The 20,846-nt window shown below is 35.9% G+C and overlaps 1 protein-coding gene across 6 annotated transcripts in view; it reads right to left on the bottom strand.

The window, feature by feature from the left end:
• Positions 1–404: 404 nt before the first annotated feature.
• Positions 405–20,846, bottom strand: part of LOC144974675 (uncharacterized) — a 127,782-nt gene continuing 107,340 nt past the window's right edge. Inside the window, exons 3-14 of one of the 6 annotated variants that reach the window (XM_078917779.1) lie at positions 18,757–18,899; positions 18,049–18,112; positions 15,355–15,625; positions 14,674–14,734; positions 13,507–13,645; positions 11,749–11,977; positions 9,989–10,121; positions 7,314–7,558; positions 6,330–6,356; positions 4,890–4,962; positions 4,358–4,506; positions 1,928–2,132 (exon numbers count right to left, since the gene is read on the bottom strand). In XM_078917779.1, the coding sequence (XP_078773905.1) occupies positions 2,055–2,132; positions 4,358–4,506; positions 4,890–4,962; positions 6,330–6,356; positions 7,314–7,558; positions 9,989–10,121; positions 11,749–11,977; positions 13,507–13,645; positions 14,674–14,734; positions 15,355–15,625; positions 18,049–18,112; positions 18,757–18,899 (1,612 nt within the window). In that variant the 3' untranslated portion in view covers positions 1,928–2,054. Of the gene's footprint in view, positions 2,133–4,357; positions 4,507–4,889; positions 4,963–6,329; positions 6,357–7,313; positions 7,559–9,988; positions 10,122–11,748; positions 11,996–13,506; positions 13,649–14,673; positions 14,735–15,354; positions 15,626–18,048; positions 18,113–18,756; positions 18,900–20,846 lie in introns of all 6 variants that reach the window. The other 5 variants (XM_078917776.1, XM_078917778.1, XM_078917777.1 and 2 more) reach the window with 5 other exon arrangements.

Raw genomic sequence — 20,846 nt, 5'->3', positions numbered from 1 at the left:
ATTATGAAAATAAAAGGAGTAAAGACAAAAAACAAAAAAAAAACCTATCTCTCATTCTAAGAAAGAAGAAATAATTTGTTATAACTAAAAACCTAATAGACCTAAAAAATGATCCAAACAAAACATAGCATAAATCAAAATATAAAAAAGAAAAGAAACAAGACTCGGAGAGGATCAGAACGGAAAGATGCCATCCCCAAATATAAAGAAACTTTCCAAACACATCCATCCATCGATTTCCAATCCGTCAAACCTTGAATTGATGTGTACGTGGGTAAATCTCTTATAAATGCAACGTCTGGATGATTGGGTCGTGAACACATTAATTATAACAATGGCAGCTTGTGTAGAAACTCATATTTAGCACGCTCAAAAATCTCAAACATTCTAACTATACCCACTGGACACACACACACACACTCACACATACACAAACACACACTCACACATACACACAATCACACATACACAAACACACTCACACATACAAAAACACACTCTCTCACACACAAATACGTAGCTGGATAAGACCTAACACTCTATACATCATTTGATTACAGTGTCTCCAATTTACTCGAGACTTCAGTGTTAATATGAAGCCAAGTGTCCCGATGACAGAGAATCGCAAACAAAATATGACCAGACACAATTTGATGATTGAGTCTTGTTTTATTGTTTTTAAGGGTTTTACGGCGCTTGCAACACATTAAGGTCATATCAGCGCCAGTAAAAAGGAAGAAAATGGGATAGTAAAAAGTTCTAGAATTACAATAAAGCACCCAAGAAAAGGGAAGACAAAGGGGAATTGGTTCAAATAAGAAACAGGTGTAGATTCCAAAAGCACTCTATCAAAGTACTTAGTTTGAGATCAACTAAAAGCCTCATCCAGACACAAGCACGGGTTCCTGCTAAGAGGAACACACTCGAATGTTTTACAAATCATATATAATATAAAGAAAGCATAATACAGTGCATAACAGAGAGATGATTTACAAGGAAAAAAATATCATCTCCCAAAACAATAACTATGCATTCGACTGTTTCCCTCCCAGCCAGGACTCCGACCAGGGCCAGGAAAAAACCAAGTAATCTCATTCCAAGACAAAGACAAAGCAAATTGGAAAACAGATATAGGGGGATAGAAGACACAGTAAGTGCCACCCTGCCCACTATGGGAGGCCAGGAACCCCACCTAAGATGATTGAGTCAATCTAATTTTTATCATTTTAAGATTGCCACCATGTCATTCATATCTTTATTTCTCTGTCTATCTACCTATCATGACAAAGTCAGGTTTGATCTTATTTAGTCTGTTTGTCAAAGCCATTCTGTCATAGTAGTTTATCTGTCTGTTTAACACATCCAAAATCAAAACTGTTCGTCTTCAGTCATTTTTCAACATATTATTTGTCCATTTATCTGTTGGTCTATCAATTAAAACTATAGTCTTTTTCTACCAGTCCATTCTTGTCAATCTATGTGTTTACTCTATTGTGAATATCTCATAGTAATGTGAATCTATTTGAACACCATGTAAATCTTCCCAGTCTATTTCAAAAGTAAATTTATCTATTTACACTATTGTAAATCTATCTGTTCAGTCTTTGTAAGTTTTTGCCCACCTTACTGTAAATCTATCAGTCAAGTCTGTTATAAGCCTCTGTTCACTACATTGTAAATCTATCAGACAAGTCTATAAGCCTCTGTTCACTACATTGTAAATCTATCAATCAAATCTCTTATAAGTATAAGCCTCTGTTCACTACATTGTAAATCTATCTGTCCAGTCTGTTATAAGCCTCTGTTCACTACATTGTAAATCTATCTGTCCAGTCTATTTGAATTTGTTAACCATCGAGTAAATCGTATACCCACTTAAAACCATCTCTATCAGTCTGCCCCTTTCTACCATCAATCAATTACCCATTCATCAAAATCAAGAACTATGAATTCATCTATCCATCCTTTTGTCTATCCAGCTATATATTATATCAGTGTGTGTGAGTGAGTGAGCGACCCTCATTCAAAAATGACTAATTTCAAATGACCGTTGCCTACGACTTCATTCCACCTCCAGGTTGAAAGCTGTCCAGATAAGCCTTGTGCACACGACTAACAAAGTCCTCGTCGTTCTGGGAGAAAAAAGAAAAAGAAAATAAGGATAATGTAATGATAAATATTGGTAATACTCTTCAACAGTCAACGTCACTTCCTTCCTAATGACGCATGGTAACTTAGTAACACTGGCTCTAAACTATCGGAACAATGGCGGACGCCCGTATGAAATATTTCTCCGGCGAGCAAAAAAGCGTTTCCAGAGGGAAAAAAAACAAACATAAATTTGATCATGTTTTGACTTTTACAAATTCTGATGACAAGGCATATGAAAAGTTCTAGTCAGCATGAAGAATAAAAAGTAATGATTTTCTTTGTTTAGAACCAAGATGGCCACCGTTGCCGGGCGGCATGACATCTGACTACTGAATCCTATTGTTGGAAATATTTATATAAACTTGTTTGATTTGATTCATATACAGACCTGCCAACCAATGCGTAGTGATGATAAGATACAGGAAAATGACACTTCATAACTGTAGCCTGACTTAAATAGCTTACTGTTTTCACCAGGAGATTAGTAACAGTGATGGAATTCAGGCTTCGTTGAAAGCAGAGTCGAATCAGCGCTACTGCTGTTTGGTCATCCATAGTTAAACCATAAAAATCATAAGTTTGTGGTTTAAGAGAAATTCATTTATGCTTGGTTTAAAGGTCAACAGTTTTTTTTCCCTTCTTTTTAGAAGAGAAAAAAGGACAACTCCCCCCCCTCACAAAAATGTTTGCACATGTGTACAAGACAATGGAGTTTGTGAGACAATATCATGTGTGTGTGTATATATATATATATATATATATATATATATATATATATATATATATATATATATATATATATATATATATATATAAAATCGTGTCGGATACAAATATGGTACAAATAGTGCTCAACATGTGACAATGGAGTGAATTATTATTGTAATATTTATCACAATGTTGGAGTCAGTCTACATCCATGTTTCAGGACTGTGTTACATGACTTTGGTTTGTTGTGTGTTGTTGCTTTTGTTTGTTTGTTTTTTTAAAGGATTTTACGGCGCTTGCAACACATTAAGGTCATATCAGCGCCCGTAAAAAGGAAGAAAATGGGATAGTAATAAGTTCTAGAATTACAATTAAAGCAGCCAAGAGAAAGTAAGACAAAGGGGAACTGGGAACAAATAGGGATCAGATGTAGATTCCAAGAGCATACCACCAATGTACTTAGTTTGAGATCACCTATAAGTCTCATCCGGACACATGCACAAAATCCAACAAAGAGGAATACACTCAAATGCTTACATTATTCATTAAAAATAACAAATATTATAATGCATAACAGAGAGATGATTTACAAGGAAAAAAATATCATCTCCCAAAACAATAACTATGCATTTGACTGTTTCCCTCCCAGCTAGGACTCCGGCCAGGCCAGGAAAAAAACAAGTAATCTCATTCCAAGACAAAGACAGAAAGCATGTTTGAAAACAGATATAAGGGGATAGAAGACACAGTATGTACCTCCCTGCCCACTATGGGAGGTCAGGATCCCCACCCAGGTGTTGTTGCTTGTTGAAGTCTTCAACAAGCAACAACACACAACAAACCAATATATAAAATATGTGTGTGTGTGTAAGCCTTGCATTTAAAATACAATACCCAAAAAGTCGACTCATCTAAAGTGGTGTATTATACTAAGTACTCACATCTATAACAATAGACAAAGATAGAGAGATACAAAACAACATGCAAATGGAAATGGTAAAAAAACAAAATCAAGATACGATTGACACCGACTGATTTTGTCTTTAAACGAAAGAAAGAAATTAATAAAGAAAAGATAATTACATTTATTTTTCCTTTCAAAAAAATTATACTTTGTGTTAATTGGATTCAATAGTCTGATGTCACGTCACCATATGAGTCAATGGTGGTTCTAAACAAAGAAAATAGGTACTTTTTATTCTTCATGCTGGCTAGAACTTTTAATATGTCTTGTGATCAGAATGTGTAAAAGTCAAAACATGATCAGATTTATAATGTTTTTTTTCTCCACTGGATACACTTTTATGCTCGTCGGAGAAATATTTCATAAAGCCGTCCGCCATCGTTCGATAGTTTAGAGCCAGTTACTAAGTTACTATGCGTCATTACGAGGGAAGTGACGTTACGACTGATGAAGCGTATTACATCAGATTCTTTGCTTAATACCACTGATGTAACTCTGCTTTAAGTTATAATCCAAGATGGAACATAAGCATACCTTGACCATGTGTAAAAGAGCTTGCTGTAGCTGTTCCTTGGTGAGAGGTGCCAATCCGACACTAGCAGGGGTGGATGAAAGGATGGGGGTGGGCCGGATGATGGCGGGGGATGCAGGCTCGGGTTTAGTCGCTGATGAAGATACTAAGTCTGATGAGAACATTTGGAAAAAAAAAAATGTGTTTCATATTTTTATAAATAATTTTTTAAATGTATGATGTATGTATATGTTCATTTTCACTACTTTCAGATAATACATAGATAATTTTTATAGCGTTGGGGCTTTTTCAAATTAGTAGAAATTAACATTTTAAAGAAAAACAAAAATATGGCAAGGCAAGCTAACAAGAAGGATGCGTCGTCATTGAGGTGATGACTGTTGTCAATAATTTACACATCAAATTATCAAACTAATAAATAAGGCAAACATTAATTTTACCCCCCCCCCCCCCTCCCAAAAAATTAAAAACCCCACAAAAAAACAAAACGACACAATTTCTTTTCAAAAATCATCTTGTGTGATATTTGCCTACCTGCAAAAGCCTGTGGTGTGAGGAACGGAGCATTTGATGGACTTTTACTTGAATTCCTTCCATTTGCTGTAATCTAAAATGTATGAAATGACAGAGTACACACGGTAGGAGGTTTTCAAATACAGAAGGGCTTTAAAAAAAAAAAACAACAACAAAAAACAAAACATAAACAATATACAACAAAAAATTAAAAAACAGAAACAAAACAAAAATACCATGACAATCTTTTTTTGTTTTGGTCGTTCTTAAAAACATATCAACAATGAAATTCAATAGTATAACAAAAGATTTATCATTTCACCAGCTAAGAGTTGATCCACTGAGTTCAGCTCATTCCTTTTCTATTAAAAAAAAAATGGTGGTGTTAATTCAATACCACTAACTCACTCAATCCTAGAGATTTTTGCTATTTTTTGTTTGTTTGTTGCTTTAGGTCTCTTCCAACACAATTGAGGTTATATGAGAGACCGCTGAAACAAAAAAACAAGCAATCTAACAAAAATAGTACAAATGTAAATCAAAATCATAACCTAAAGATATCATAAGCTAAATTATAAATAACCAAGAACAAACAGGCAGAAGATTTACAGAAAAAAAATATCCCCTGTCAAAAATACAATCACAAACCAAAGAAGCAGGATAGGCTAGTAAAGAGAAGAAGAAACGACATCACTATCGGATCGTACACCCATGCGAGATTTTTGCTACTTTTCAAAACTGGAAAGAAATGTATTAAAGATGAGCATGTGCATTGATATTATTATTCCACTACCATTAACATGTAAAAATTAAGAACATTAGCTTTGATACTACGCCTATTATTTATCTCAGAAAAATGTAATAAATAGGCATGGGGTACAAGTAACCCCGGGTATACCACAGATATAGTCGATGTTAGGGTTGAGTGAATAAATTGTGTTGTTTTTACTGCCATTGATTGAGCTCTCAACTAGAACCTTATTTCTATGTGTGTAAGAAGGGGGGGGGGGGGGGGGGGGGTCCTAACAACTCAGATGGCAAAGCATTTGTCTCAAACCATAAACAGGACATTCACAATGACACTGTCTCCTTAGATTTATAATGAATATGAAATGACAGAAAACAATGTTATTTGATGTTATGGATCACTGGAGTCAAATTAAAATGGGTGTCAAGTGCCAGACAAAGAAGAAAGAAATAGACTAGAAAAATTCACATAAAAAATAAAAATTAATCAGTCGAAGCAGGCTAATTTTTTTCCTTTCTTCTTTGTCTTCCACTATTTCATAATACTTTTCAGATGTTTCATGTTTGATCAACATTAAAAACAATAGAAACAACAAAATTGTTTATTTTTTAATATGTATTTAAGAACAGTCAAAAGAAAAACATGTGTAAATGTCTGCAAGTATAACGGTAAATTTTAGTATAATAATGAACTTAAAAGAAACCTTATCTTACCATATGAGTCAATGGTCCTTTCAAGACCTGAGAGGTATATTTCAATACAATTATAAATAAATATGCACATTTCTATAGCGCATCTTCAAAAGCTTCACCATGATCCATTTCATACAAGACACTTCATGCCTACTTTTTAAAAAAGAAATTTTTACTATTTAATTATTTATTTTAAAGTCTGGCTATGAAACAATCCTGAACGATGGGCAAAATATTAGCTGATGGTTCGTTTGGATAAGAAAGGAAGACTACTCTTAATTTACATTATCTTTACTCAAGTAAAGCCTTCTTTCTCTTTTGTTTTCCTTTTATTAAAAATTGTTTTAGCCAGTTTTCTCAAATATCTCCATCTATTAAAAAAAACAAAAACAAAAAAAAAAAAACAATTCCTCTTGCTTGTTTTTAATCTCTATTAATAAAAATAATGTTATTGCAATTAACTTTTAGTCTTTTGAAAACTCAAGGCCTGATAGAGCTTGTCGAGGATCAGTTTGGTATTGACGCAAAGGCCAGTCTAGTTATGAAAAAGAAAACGACTGCATATTTTCAAGATGCTTACAACATGCCATTCGTCTATAAATTATTTTATTTCTAAAAATGGATTCAGCTGAAAAGAAAAGCTGTTTCATTAGAAATGCTTTGAATATATTTTTTGAAGCAAGCCTGACCCAAGCATGTCAGAGAATCAACTGGCTAATGGTTAACTTCTTATTTCCTGTTATTTTTTTTTCAGGTTGTTAGATGAATATCTGAATGAATGAGATCCATTCCTGAGTGAGGTAACACTTTTTCACCAATTATCATTGAAAAATGTGGTTTCAAAATCTGAATCTGGACAGAAAAATCCAAATATGGTCAAATTTGGCCTGATAAAATATATTTCTGTGTTTACGGATTAAATCTGTATGAAAGCATCTCTACGACTGTTACTCACTTGTGAACAAAATAACTTATTATTATCATTAGTAATAAGCCAATACTTACTGTTCTAATGGATGATTTTGAAGCCAAACTGGGGTCAAGGTCACTGGGTTTGAGGAAGGCAGGCATGGGAAGGTTGGAGACCCCGCTGGTGCTGTCCTTACGAGTCCGGTCTCCGGATCCGTGGATTGCGTCTGCCAGGGGGGCATCCGGCATGGCTGGCAAGGTCATGGACGACATACTGTGTTCAAGGTCACCTACAGAGGGTGCTGCACTCGATAAGGGGATGGGAATTGGATGGGAAGATTCTGGAAGGAGGATTTCAGAAATAATTTTCAATATTGAATAAAAGAATTATAATCAAAATTATACAAATAACAATAAACTAATAATAATTTTTAAAAAATAATCTAAAGTTCCAATAATCAATGATACAGACGAGTATGAGCCCTCGAGGTGTGGATGACTGACATGTGTCTGATCCTAGTACTTAAGTTCAGTTTCAAGAAAATACTGGGTAGCTGCAAATAGACTACAGTCAACACATACAAGAACAGCTGCCAACATGCACAAATGGGGGCTCCAAGAATCACCAACATGCCCAAAGTTCAACCAAGCACCACAAGATGCAAACCACCTCGTACTAGATTGCACAGAGACAAAACTTGAAGGGGGATTTGAAACCATCAACAAATGTGATGATGACTTCCGAACCTGGATTGATACCTTGAACATAGAAGTGTAGCCGAACGATACTACTACTACTACTACTAATTCAGTTTTACACAATTCAGCACTTGAGAAAAGATGTTACCAACAACACAAAGGACATAATTTAACAAAATTCAACAATCTCGAGTCACAGGTGCCTAAAAAATAGAGACACACAGAGAGGAATAATTCTACGTAAATCCCAGCAGAGATCTACACATGTGCGCAGCCCACAGAGATCTACACATGTGCTCAGCCTACAGAGCTCTACACATGTGCTCAGCCTACAGAGATCTACACATGTGCTCAGCCTAAGACCACCAGAGGTCTCAGACTGTTTTTGTTTTTGTTTTTAAGGGTTTTACGGCGCTTGCAACACATTAAGGTCATATCAGCGCCAGTAAAAAGGAAGAAAATGGGATAGTAAAAAGTTCTAGAATTACAATTAAAGCATCAAAGAATAAGGCAGACAAAGGGGAATTGATGGGAATAGGGTACACTATCAGTTACTTAGCTTGAGATCACCTAAAAGTCTTATCCAGAAACAAGCGAAGGCACCCACTAAGAGGAATACACTCAAATGTTTACAAATCATATATAATACATAAACAAAACATAATACAATGCATAACAGAGAGATGATTTACAAGGAAAAAAATATCATCTCATAAAACTACAAAACTAACTGTACATTTGACTGCTTCCCTCCCAGCCAGGGCCAGGACATAACCAAGTAATCTCATTCCAAGACAAAGACAGAAAGCATGTTGGAAAACAGACATAGGGGGATAGAAGACACAGTATGTACCTCCCTGCCCATTGTGGGAGGTCTGGAACCCCACCCAGACATAGGGGGATAGAAGACACAGTAAGTACCTCCCTGTGGGAGGTCAGGAACCCCACCCAAAGGTCTCAGACTGACAATGGCATGGAATCTCTGCTTAACAAAAGGGAGACACTTGAATAGTTACTGATACTAACAGTAACTCAGATGATTTACAGTGAAAAAAAAATACATCTCTCATAAAAAAAAACACCTCATTTTTACTCACATTAGACTATTTCCCTCCCAGAGAGGTTTCCAGCCAGGGCCTGGGCAAAATTAAAATTTACTCCAAAACAAAGATAGAAAACCCCATAAAGATCCAACTACTACATCTATGAAAAATGTGTGTGTGGAAATATAACATTTTGGGTTCTTCTCCAGTGCTACCATGGGTGCCAGCAGGATGAAGTGCTGAAACCTGAAACTTAAATGTCGACACTTTGCCAAACCTGAAAATGTTCCTACTGAAAATGAGGCCTAAACTTTACTCTTATTTCATCACCGTTTTTATACCATTAGAAAGGTCGAGGCTGTAAACACGGGGTTGGACAGGCCGAGGCCTTGACCAAAGAGAGTTCCAGTTTCACGGCACAAATCTACCTCCATACACTGAAAAGGTGGCTGAATCACGTTTTCAAATTTTTACCGATGCTATTAGGTTATTTTACTCAAAACACTGAAACCAGAGGTATTTGACTTTGAGATATCGCAAAACCGGAGCTCCGGCATGAACCGGAAAACTGGCACCCATGAGTGCTACTTTAGCATCATCATTTTTAAAAAAGAAAAAGTTTGGTGTAAGAGCTATCTAAAGAGTATTGTGTGATTCAGCCCTCTCTAGGTCAAAGTACTGTTCTGTAAAGCAGGAGACACTGATTACTATTCTCTTTTTCATGAAGACTAAGAATTTTTTTTTTAATCTCAAGAGCGTAGATCCGCATATACACTATGTAATATGTAATAATTCATTTATGTAGCGCACATAATCTAAGGCTACACATACAAAGACAATAGGTAACACAAAAGGCAAATACTATTAATACTCAAAGGCCTACTTGAAAAAAAAAAAAAAAAAAAAAGAGAGAGAGAGAGAGAGAGAGAGAGAGAGAGAGAGAGAGAGAGAGAGAGAGAGAGAGAGAGAGCAGTCCCTACCAGAAGCCTCAACTACAAGCTGACTTATCCTAGTATTTCCAAAACCCACCTGCTTGACCTTGACCCAACAGAGACATTAAATCAACAGGTGCACCATCTGTGGCTCCCCCTGGGGAACGTGAAGACTTTCCTGCAGCAGGTTTGGCCTCGGCTGGGATCGAAGAACTTCCTGGCACAGTCTCCTGTCAAATAAAATAAAAGTCCATTATTTTCTACAGATGAAAATTTCCCATAATTTAACTAAGATTGTCAATCATACAGTCATTGATGATTCTCAACATTGCTAGACCATAGCTGCCAACCCACCAAGCTTATTAAGAGGGAGTTTTGGTCAGAAAATCAGGGAGATTCAGAAAAAAATCAGGGAGATTCATAAATGTATAAATCTACATTTCAAAAGACTGACAGCCTATCAGGTTGTATCTTGGGCAAAGTATAGTTGAATTAATGCACTCTTAAGCGAAATTACAATTAGCCTGCACATGCACTTAGAACACAAACAATCTCCATCCATGAAGGTCTCTGGCAACTACTAATAAACTAAACATACTTGATATCAAGATACACTATGACTTGAGACAGTTTTAGAATGACCAACAATTGAGTTTAAAAGTTTTTTTTAAATGCGGGAGATCAGTGTGACGGGTGGGAGACGAACTAAAAATGCAGGAGTCTCCCGCAATTTCCGGTAGGATTGGCAGCTATGGCTAGACTGTTAGATATAGCTCCCAACCAATGGGGTCTCACAGATAAAGAAAAGAGAATCCTTAGGTAATTATTGCAGGTCCTGATAGCTCAGTGGGTAGAGAACAAGTTTCACATGCAAAGGTACTGAGATCTATCGCAAGTGAAGCCAAAATTACAGAGTTAATAATTCCCTTAGTCGACTGGTGCGATGTGTCAAAATAAAAATTTAGGTCACCTACGCGCACTCATTGAAGTGACGTGTGCAGAATTTGGATCCCCCGTTAGGTTAGTCACAATCAATGCAGAATGAAAATGGAATCTTCTTCACGTTCTCCCATTACGTGAATTTTATTCAAGTTTATTTCAAATTGTTATAATGTATTTTGCCCATTTTTGCATGATAATAGATAAAAGCCTAATAGTGAATAAATGATATGATAAATTTTATATTTATTTGAGCTCGCACGATTGAGTGAATGAGTGTAAAATGAGTGTTGAAACTACACATCATTGGAGAGTCTACACACTATTTGCACGTCAACAACGCGCAAAGCCGGAGTCTTGTGGAGTTGCCTTAGGACACATCTTAGTTTTCTTCCACGTCATTGGTCGATCGTTAAGGCCTAGAACATAATCGAATCGTTAAGTTAATTTTTTCTGATCACTCTCCCACCCCTGTCCACACAGCACTGATTGGGTTGCTGGGTCTGTTAGATCTAGGAGAAAGTACTTTGCAATTGACAAGCTTTCTAACAAAAGGGTGGCAAGAATTTGCTATTGTATGCGGGTATGTGGTCTAGTGGGTTCGAGCCTCGCTCAGCACATAGTTGAGCCCTTGGAAAAGGCTCTTTACTCACTTTCTCTCACCGTGCTCAGGGTGTAAAATGAGTACCTGGCCGTTAACAGCGTTGTCTCTGTAATGTAATATCGCCTAACAGGCGTCATGTTCCGTCCTACATGTTAAGAGTTGCTGTTGGCCAGGGACCCCTTGTAGAGCGCTTTGAGCACGTTTAGTGGATTTGCGCTATATAAAATGCTATAGTTATAGTTATGTTTCATGCTAGAGAAATGGGGATCAACTCCCGACTCCACAGACCTAACTGCTCTGAAGTAAATTCTTACCGTAGCCCTCTGGTGTTCTTCCCTGTGTTGACGTTCTATTTCCTCCAAAGTCTTTGAAGAGATCATTCGCAGTATCGGGTGTCGGCCATCTTCCTGCTTCTGTTGTTGTGGAGTTGTGTTGGCCGAGGCAGGGATGGGAACAGGGGGTCCAGTGGCCATTTGAGGTTTGGGAGGCCCAGCAGATTTAGACTCCTGCGCTTGGGCCTCCACCTCGGACACTGATATAGACCTGGGAGAGACACATTGACTAACATAGCAAATCAAAATTAGTCTTCAGTCGTAGCAAATAGTATAATCATCCAATATATCAACATGGCATCAAGTTTAAATTTGAACTTAAAACATAATTTAATAATTACTTGATTGTCTGTTTGCTTGTAACTCTTTTCAGTTCATTTCATCACCAGTAAAAGTAAAATAATTGGCTTGATTACAGATCTTGGCTTTGGTTGCACTAACAAAGAAAAAGGATTATTGCAAACAGGAGAAAGAAGTGCACCTAATCTGTACATCAAGCCTGAGACTTCCTTACGAGCCAGACTCAAATTATCTCCCCTTGCTCAGTCTCAGTGATAGATTATTGCTAAGTAAAATCTAGAAGCATTTATTTTATATTTAGCACTTTTGCTGATTCCTGTTTTGAATTTCAAGGAGAAAAAATATTGATAAAATTAGAGAAGCTGGGACTGGTTTTGTAGATTCACAAAAGGACCTAAATTAGGTCACAAGGTCAAAACCGACTATTAGGCACCTCAATGATATGCCGTTAGGAAAAGGCATTTCATTTTCCTCGACCTATCAAAAATAGATATTCACAAAATTCCACTGGTTAAGCAGTGTTCTCTTATTCAAAAAAAAAAAAATTCCACAGGTGCCTTACCAGCTACATATCTCAATCTATAGATAGTATGCGCTTGGCTAAGAAGCTCATAACATTGCCATCCGGAAGTATAACGGACCAACACACAAAACTGTGTGTAACCATGAACGTTTATAGTGTGGTTGATACAGTTTAGTGAGAATTGTTTGTTTTGTTGTTTTTAAGGGTTTTACGGCGCTTGCAACACATTTAGGTTATATCAGCGCCAGTAAAAAGGAAGAAAATGGGATAGTAAAAAGTTCTAGAATTACAATTAAAGCACCCAAGAAAAAGTAAGACAAAGGGGAATTGAGAACAAATAGGGATCAGATGTAGATTCCAAGAGCATACCACCAATGTACTTAGTTTGAAATCACCTACAAGTCTCATCCAGACACAAGCACAAAATCCAACAAAGAGGAACACACTCAAATGCTTACATTATACATTCAAAATAAAAATAATAATACATAACAGAGAGATGATTTACAAGGAAAAAAATATCATCTCCCAAAACAATAACTGCATTTGACTGTTTCCCTCCCAGCTAGGATTCCGGCCAGTGCCAGGACAAAACCAAGTAATCTCATTCCGAGACAAAGACAGAAAGCATGCTGGATAACAGATATCAGGGGATAGAAGACACAGTATGTACCTCCCTGCCCACTATGGGAGGTTAGGATCCCCACCCAGTTAGTGAGAATCACTCACAAACGTGGATGGCAAAATACAATAACAAAGGCTTGAGTGACGCCATCTTCGTTCTATCTATATATTAAATATATCATTCCATTGCCATGAGATTTTTAGAAGCTGGGTCTTGTTGGATTTATAAAATAAGAAAAGAAAAGAAAGATCAATCCAACTTATAAAATGATTGACTAGATGAAGACACATACCTTCCCAAGGGAGGGTTCCGTGGAAGACGCTGGTTGCTGGTGGCCGTAGAACTATCTCTTAGACCAGCCTTGGCCTGGTGCTTGTTGACGGTTCGGAACAGTTCATCCAAGGAGATTTGGGACATTCCTGAGGCATCACCTGCTGTCAATGATATGGGAGACAGGGATCAGTTGGGTCGGGCAGGTATTTCAAAACCAAACGTTCTGTAAGTTTTATGGTCCCTGCTTTTATTTGATTATATAAATATCTAAGTTAAAGTTCTACTGATCATCATCAGGAGACAGAATCCATATGAGTACAAGTACAATTAAGAATTTAAAAACGTCTTTTCTAGATCTTCCTTAACCCTTTCATTACCACCTGCAGCAAAATCGTCACGTTTGATTGTTACGACACAAAATACATTTTAAAAAAATTCAGATTTATTTTGTACATCACAAACTTTAAGAATCATCTTTGTTTAATTAATAAGAACATAATGTTGTTTTGTAGAGAGCTTGTTTGAGTTTAAAAAAAAGCAATTTTCTGCTAGATACGTCTGCCATTTTGGGAAAATGCTGAAAATGATCGGTAAGGAGAGAGTTCAAAACTTAATTCAACGAAATCCAAATTGTGAAACAGTGACTAGATTCTTCAGTAATAAATGAAAAGGAATTCAAGGACATTTCTTGATTTTATACAAAACAATCTTAATGAATCCACCCATAGCAATTGAAAATAAACAGTTTAAAGAATTTAAATTCAAGTTTTTAAAAATTATCTTCATCTGAAAACTCATTTGCAAACTATCAAGATTTTAAAAATTCTTCTAATCCTGTGATGAATCAAACTGTAGCGAAAGGCTTAAAATAGAATTTGAGATCAGGGATGCCTCTTGCTAAAATCAAAAAGGCCTGAAAGTTTTTCCTCATAAGGATCATATTATATGAAAATATTTAAGACCGAGGGGCTAGAGCTCAGGTGGTTGCTGGTTTGGATAAGTAAGTAAGTAAGTAAGTCTATGAAAATATTTCGTGCAAAGCTTCTCTCATCAAATGTTTTCACTCTTAAATTATTTTTAGCTGAAAAAAGAAAGCATCCATCAGATAAAACTATTGACATTGCCAAATTAATCAGATGATAAATGGACGATTTATTATGATCAACAAACTTTATTTTGTACTGACCGCTGGCGTGGGTGATGGGTTTAGGCTCTGACCCTTGGTCTTGAGATGCTCCATGCTCTTGCTGGTAGGGTGGATGGAAGATTAAAAAGTATACAGACATTATATTTAGCAAGGCAAGGAGCCTGGTGGCTCAGTGGTAGAGAACTTGAGTTACATAAAAATGAGCCTCATAAGGCTGAGAACTTTTTCGACCCACCTGACCATCCATCAGTTGTTGAGTATGTAGGTCTGTTTGAATGGCAGGGTAGTTAATATGTATGTAATGGACTAGCATCCCATTTACAGGACATCAAGCAATTATTGTCAAACCTCTTGAACTTGACAGGAAAACCAAACAACAAAAAATAACAAGAAAACACAAACATTTATACCAAGTCTCATAGTTTTAACGATAAATCAAAACTGACGACTACTAATCATTCTAGAACTAATCAAAATAAAATAAAAAAAAAAAAAACAAAAGAAAAGACAACAAATTTTTAAAATGAGCACCTAAATCACACGGACACAATCCGTTTTCACCGACACAGTCCGTTTGAGGAGGTGGGTCACATCTTTTAAGAGTAATTCTATAGTTATTTTTCATCAGAGAAGATGTGGGAAAACTTTATATAAATATTCAGTCTCGCCCCCATTAAGTTTTTTTTTTTATTTTGTTAAATCATCCAAAAAAAAACCTACCTCATACTTGTTCTGAGCGTTACTGAGCAAACTGAGGATATTCATGCCTGGTGCTGGTGGCTTGACACCCCCTCCCGTTGGACCCCCAGGGCCTCCTGGACCTCCAACACCACCACCGCCGCCACCACCACCACCTCCTACTCCTGCTCCTCCACCCGTTCCACTGATAACAACACCACCACCAGCTGCGGTGGCTCCCAATTTCCCACTAAAGTAGCCGCTGTCTGATTCCGTGCTGTCCGCTTCCTGTCCCGCCACTTCTTTCAACACACTGTGGAAAATAAATAGTTAAAATATCTGATATAAATATCAATACATATTAGCTACTACAGGGGGCAGTTCTTTAAAAATCTGTTTTTGGAAAAAACAACAACAAACAAATAAAATTACTTTCAAGAAAAATAATCTGCATCTACACAAAATACCTTATTTAAGTTTGCTAACATATTTTTTCTAATAAAAATGATATTTTTCACCTAAATTTTGTTTCAATAAAAAAAAATCTAATCTAGATGGAAAAAAATTCAAATTCGGACAATTTTGAGTTTTAAAAATCTGTATTACATATCAAATCTGTTTGTGTGGAAAATCTGAGGGGACCTACCTATAGTTCCAGTGTATGTATTCAACCATAGAACAGCTAGGGTCACCCCCCCCCCCCCCCCCACCCATCAAACCGAGATGACTGCAAAGAATTATCTTTACCCTAGATCAGCAAAATAAGCACTGAAAGCCTAATTCGCTGGACAGACTATACTACACTATACTATGACTATACTATACTATACTATGACTATACTATGACTATACTATACTATACTATACTATACTATACTATACTATGACTAGACTATACTATACTATACTATGACTATACTATACTATGACTATGACTGTCTTGCACAAACAAGGAGATGGTTTACCAGACAGTACAGACAGGTCTACTCCTTAGAGCTAAATTATAATTTACAAAAGAGATTCTAACAAGATGATGATCCAAAGAAAGCATTGATTTTGAGTGAGTCGCAGTACTTCGTTTATAAGAAATGGGTAACAATTAGATTCTCTATCACTGTTTACAAAATCTATGAATGAATGGATAAATAAATAAATATTTTTTTAAACGAGAAAAAAAAATCAAAAACCTTTTTATCTTAGGCACTTCAAAAATGGTCAAACCTCATTAATTGAAAACCATTTATAACAACCCCCTTAATCCATACTTACTAACATCCCCAAAATGACGAAAGCACACAGTGACACCATCTAAAGGGCCGGTCAATACCTACCAGTATACATGTACTTCCAATAATCACTCACCAAAAGTACATGGGTACACCGTCCTACCACTAGGTGCGTGTATTACACAGTATTATTATTATTACTATTGTGTTACATACTTCTTTCAGCAAGATTAGAACCAACGTGCGCAGGTGGAAAATCCTAAAATGACTGAGATAGCTCCATAAATTGGCCGAAATACCTTTATCGACTCGACGCCACCAATTCCCTGGTCTTTAAGAAAAATACCTGCCAGTAAATAATACGAGTGGCACAACGTACTCACCAAGCCCGACCATTGCAAGTTTACTGTTATATATATTTTTTTTCACGGCAGGTTTGCTCTATACTATTAGAAATGGGAGAAATACAGTAGAAGTTAGAAGTATGGAAGGGCAGGTAACTCTCTTGGTAGCTGGAGCTGGGAAGGAAATGACGAGAGCTGACGGGGATCATGGCTACCATCGACATGATATTATACCACTGCATATTTACATTTTAGGTAAGGGAGAGAATCAATGACGCATCGACTTGAATTTTTATTTTTACGATTCCCTTGGTACGTGGATATTCGTGTCGTAGAATTGTTATTATCATCATCACCATCATCATCATCATCATCATCATCATTATTATTATTATTATTATTATTATTATTATTATTATTATTATTATTATTATTATTATTATTATTATTATCTTCACTATTATTATCATTATTATTACTATTAACATCATTATCATTAATTCTTTTTATTATTATCATTATTATTATTATCATTAATAATAATAATAATAATAATAATAATAATAATAATAATAATAATAATAATAATAACAATAATAATAATAATAATAATAATAATAATAATAATAATAATAATAATAATAATAATAATAATAATAACAATAATAATAATAATAATAATAATAATAATAATAATAATAATAATAATAATAATAATAATAATAATAATAATAATAATATTAAATAGCATTAAAAAAACATTTTATGTCATCTGCTCGTGTAAAATGTTTAAAGTATTGTTGTTTATGTTTTTTTTTAAAATAAAGTTTATAGCTAACTTTTTTGACAAGTTGGTTGTCGTTGATATTTGAAATTAGTTTTCAGGCCAGGGTGTTTTGTCCGAGCAGGTTTGTATAGATATATATAGGCGTTGGTACAGCATTGCAAGTAATGCGTCACTTCCGTCTGAACGTTCTACATTTTTCATTCACGATTGTCAATTGTAATCTCAACCTTTTTTTTTTTTTTTTTTTAAACTGTAATCTCAACCTGCTCACAGACTCATCGACACAGAAAAAAACGGCTCGAAAGTAGCACAGATACATATCAACATCACGTGGTTGCATTCAACCAATCAGGATGTATGCTAATTTCACTGTACTTACGTCTGAATGGTTTCTGTAAGACGTAAACATTCTGACCTGTCCTCAAACCAAATTCCCCAGATAGCTGAAAATAGAGGATAATAATAGGGTTAGATTACCTTTTTTTTGTCTCTCATATGAGTTCAAATTATTTCAGTGTAAAATTTCAATTCAAGAAATATTGCAAGAGCTGTCTTCGAATCTGAATGGATTTGTCTGTGAAAATGAATCCCTTCTCTCATTTTACGACAGTGAACTTAGAGACAGACGTGGGTTGAAAAATTATGTTCTCTAAATGGTCGTTATTTTATTTTTTAAACCCCCCCCCCCCCCCCCCAAAAAAAAAAATACAAAAAATACAAAAAAAAAAAACCAACTAAAAAAAAATAAATTTAAAATACCCCCCCCCCCCCAAAAAAAAAAACAAAACAAAAAAAAAAACACAAAAATACAAAACAAATTTAAAAATCACAAAGAAACCCAACAAAACAGTCTTCTAAACAAATAGATAACAATATATTAACTCTCAACAAACATATAGATAGATAAATAGAAGAAAATGATACAATAGTAAGTGAAATGATGGGGGGAAAACAGCTAAAAACCAAAAAGCAAACAAGCAGGTGAGAAAAGGGGGAGGACGAGGAGGAGGAGGAGGAGGAGAAGGAGGATAAAGAGGAGGAGGGGGGAGGTGAGATATAAAATGAAAATATAATCAATCAAGCTTACCATCTTCTGGATCGTCCACAGCTTTTTTGTACATCAGGAACGGCGTTTCTAAGTGGAATTCTACATTGGGGGTCAAAGGTTGGAAGAGGTTATTTAAATCCTTCCGGTTTAACACCATCAGGCCATAGTAGGGACTGGCAGACCTTGAAAGTAAAAACAAATTGAATGATAATTGAGAACGAATTCACTATTAATTAATTAATTAAAAATTATGTGATAAACGTGATCAGCACATAAAAGTAACAAATAATGGACGTTTAATACTATTTACACCCAAAAAATTGTTTCACAAAAAAAAAATAATATTGAACCATGTTTATAATTAGAGGCTCGAACCAGTTTTGTGTGTTGGTCCGTTATACTTCCGGATGACAATGTTATGAGCTTCTTAGCCAAGCGCATACTATATATTCGTATCGCTATTTTTATCATGCTAAGTCACTAACAAAGATATAGTAATGGCACTGTGACTCAATTACTCTTGGCCGAATTGGATTCAATAGTCTGATGTCACGTCGCCCAGCAATGGCGAGCAGCGTGGTTCTAAACAAAGAAAATCGGTATTTTTTATTCTTCACGCTGGCAAGAACTTTTCATATGTCATGTGATCATAATATATAAAAGTCAAAACATGTTCATATTTATTATGTTTTTCTCCTATGGATACACTTTTATGCTCGTCCGAGAAATACTTCTAAAGGGCGTCCGCCATTGTTCCGATAGTTTAGAGCCAGTTACTAAGTTACTCTGCGTCATTACGGGGGGAAGTGACGTCACGACTGTTGAAGTGAAGCGTATTACGCTTGTTCATCCAGTACTAAAATTTCTGAATGTTTTCAGTTCTCCACGTAATGAATTCACGAGGAATAAAGGGGTCAGCAGCCAACGGTAGACAAGAGGAGAGTTCGAACCTACCGACGTGTACAATCAATAATATAATATAATATATAGATATTTAAAAAAAAATGATAATGCACGTGTCTGTTCGTAGCCATCGTTAAGTTATAGCCTGACACTGAAACCAAAAAAGACTGGCATTTTGACGTCATTGCTTGGTTTTTGCACCGCCTAGTGAGTTGTCGTTAGTAGAGCTCATGGAAACAAGTTATTTCATTGGTTGAACTATTGAATACAACTCACGATTTGTTTTATTTGTGGCCAAAGACTGGCATTTTGACGTCATTTTTTGGTCAGTGTCAGGCTAAGAGTTAACGATGGCCACGGTCTAGTTCGGTAGGTACTGATATCGTGCTCAATCAGTTCGATATTTGTTGGGATTGAAATGCGCCCGTCTGAAAGGTAAAAGGAAATGATAGACGCGCTTATGTAATGATGTAAATGAGACCAAAAAAATATCAAATTGTAAGTTTTCAGATCAGAGGAGGAGGAGGAGGAGGAGGAGGAGGATGAGGATGAGGAGGAGAAAACATCAGAATATATTTTCTAATGTCATTTTGAAGGCAGCCCACGGGTAAACAAATAGGAGAATGGGAAAAAGGAGAAGAGAGAGGGAGGGAGAAAAAGATTTTTATGGAAGGAAGAGAATGACATGGAAAGAAGAAATAAGAGCGAGCAAGAGAGAGGCAGCAATCGAGAGCAAGACAAGAGAGAGAGAGAAAGAGAGAGAGAGAGAGAGAGACAGGGAGAGAGAGAGAGAGAACGACGAGAGAGGGAGAAAGAGAGAGAGAGAGGGAGAAAGAGAGAGAGAGAGAGAGAGAGAGAGAGAGAGAGAGAGAGAGAGAGAGAGAGAGATGTTTTCTGAAAATTCTGGCCAGAAAACGTCATACTATTATTTCCATTCAAAAGGAAAACCCCGAATTGGTTTTTAAAAAAATATAAAAAAATATCGAGTCTTAAACCTGAGGTTAATAAAACAAAAAATGAAGCTTAAGTCCTTTTGACAAATTAATAGATGTAGAGTAAACAAGTTGCACGCTTCAAGTCAAAACGAGAAAAAGGTGTTTCTCCCTCCCTCTCTCTCTCTTTCTCCCTGTCTCTCTCTTTCTCTTTTTCTCTCTCTCTCACTCTCACTCTCTTGTCTTGCTCTCGATTGCTGCCTCTTTCTTGCTCACTCTTACTTCTTCTTTGCC

This window comes from Berghia stephanieae, chromosome 6 (genome assembly GCF_034508935.2).
Source record: "Berghia stephanieae isolate SIO BIC M18660-M18661 chromosome 6, UCSD_Bste_1.3, whole genome shotgun sequence".
In the NCBI taxonomy this organism is placed as follows: Eukaryota; Metazoa; Mollusca; class Gastropoda; order Nudibranchia; family Aeolidiidae; genus Berghia; species Berghia stephanieae.
Note: the sequence above shows the minus strand (reverse complement) of the source record. Positions and strands in the feature narration are given on the sequence as shown.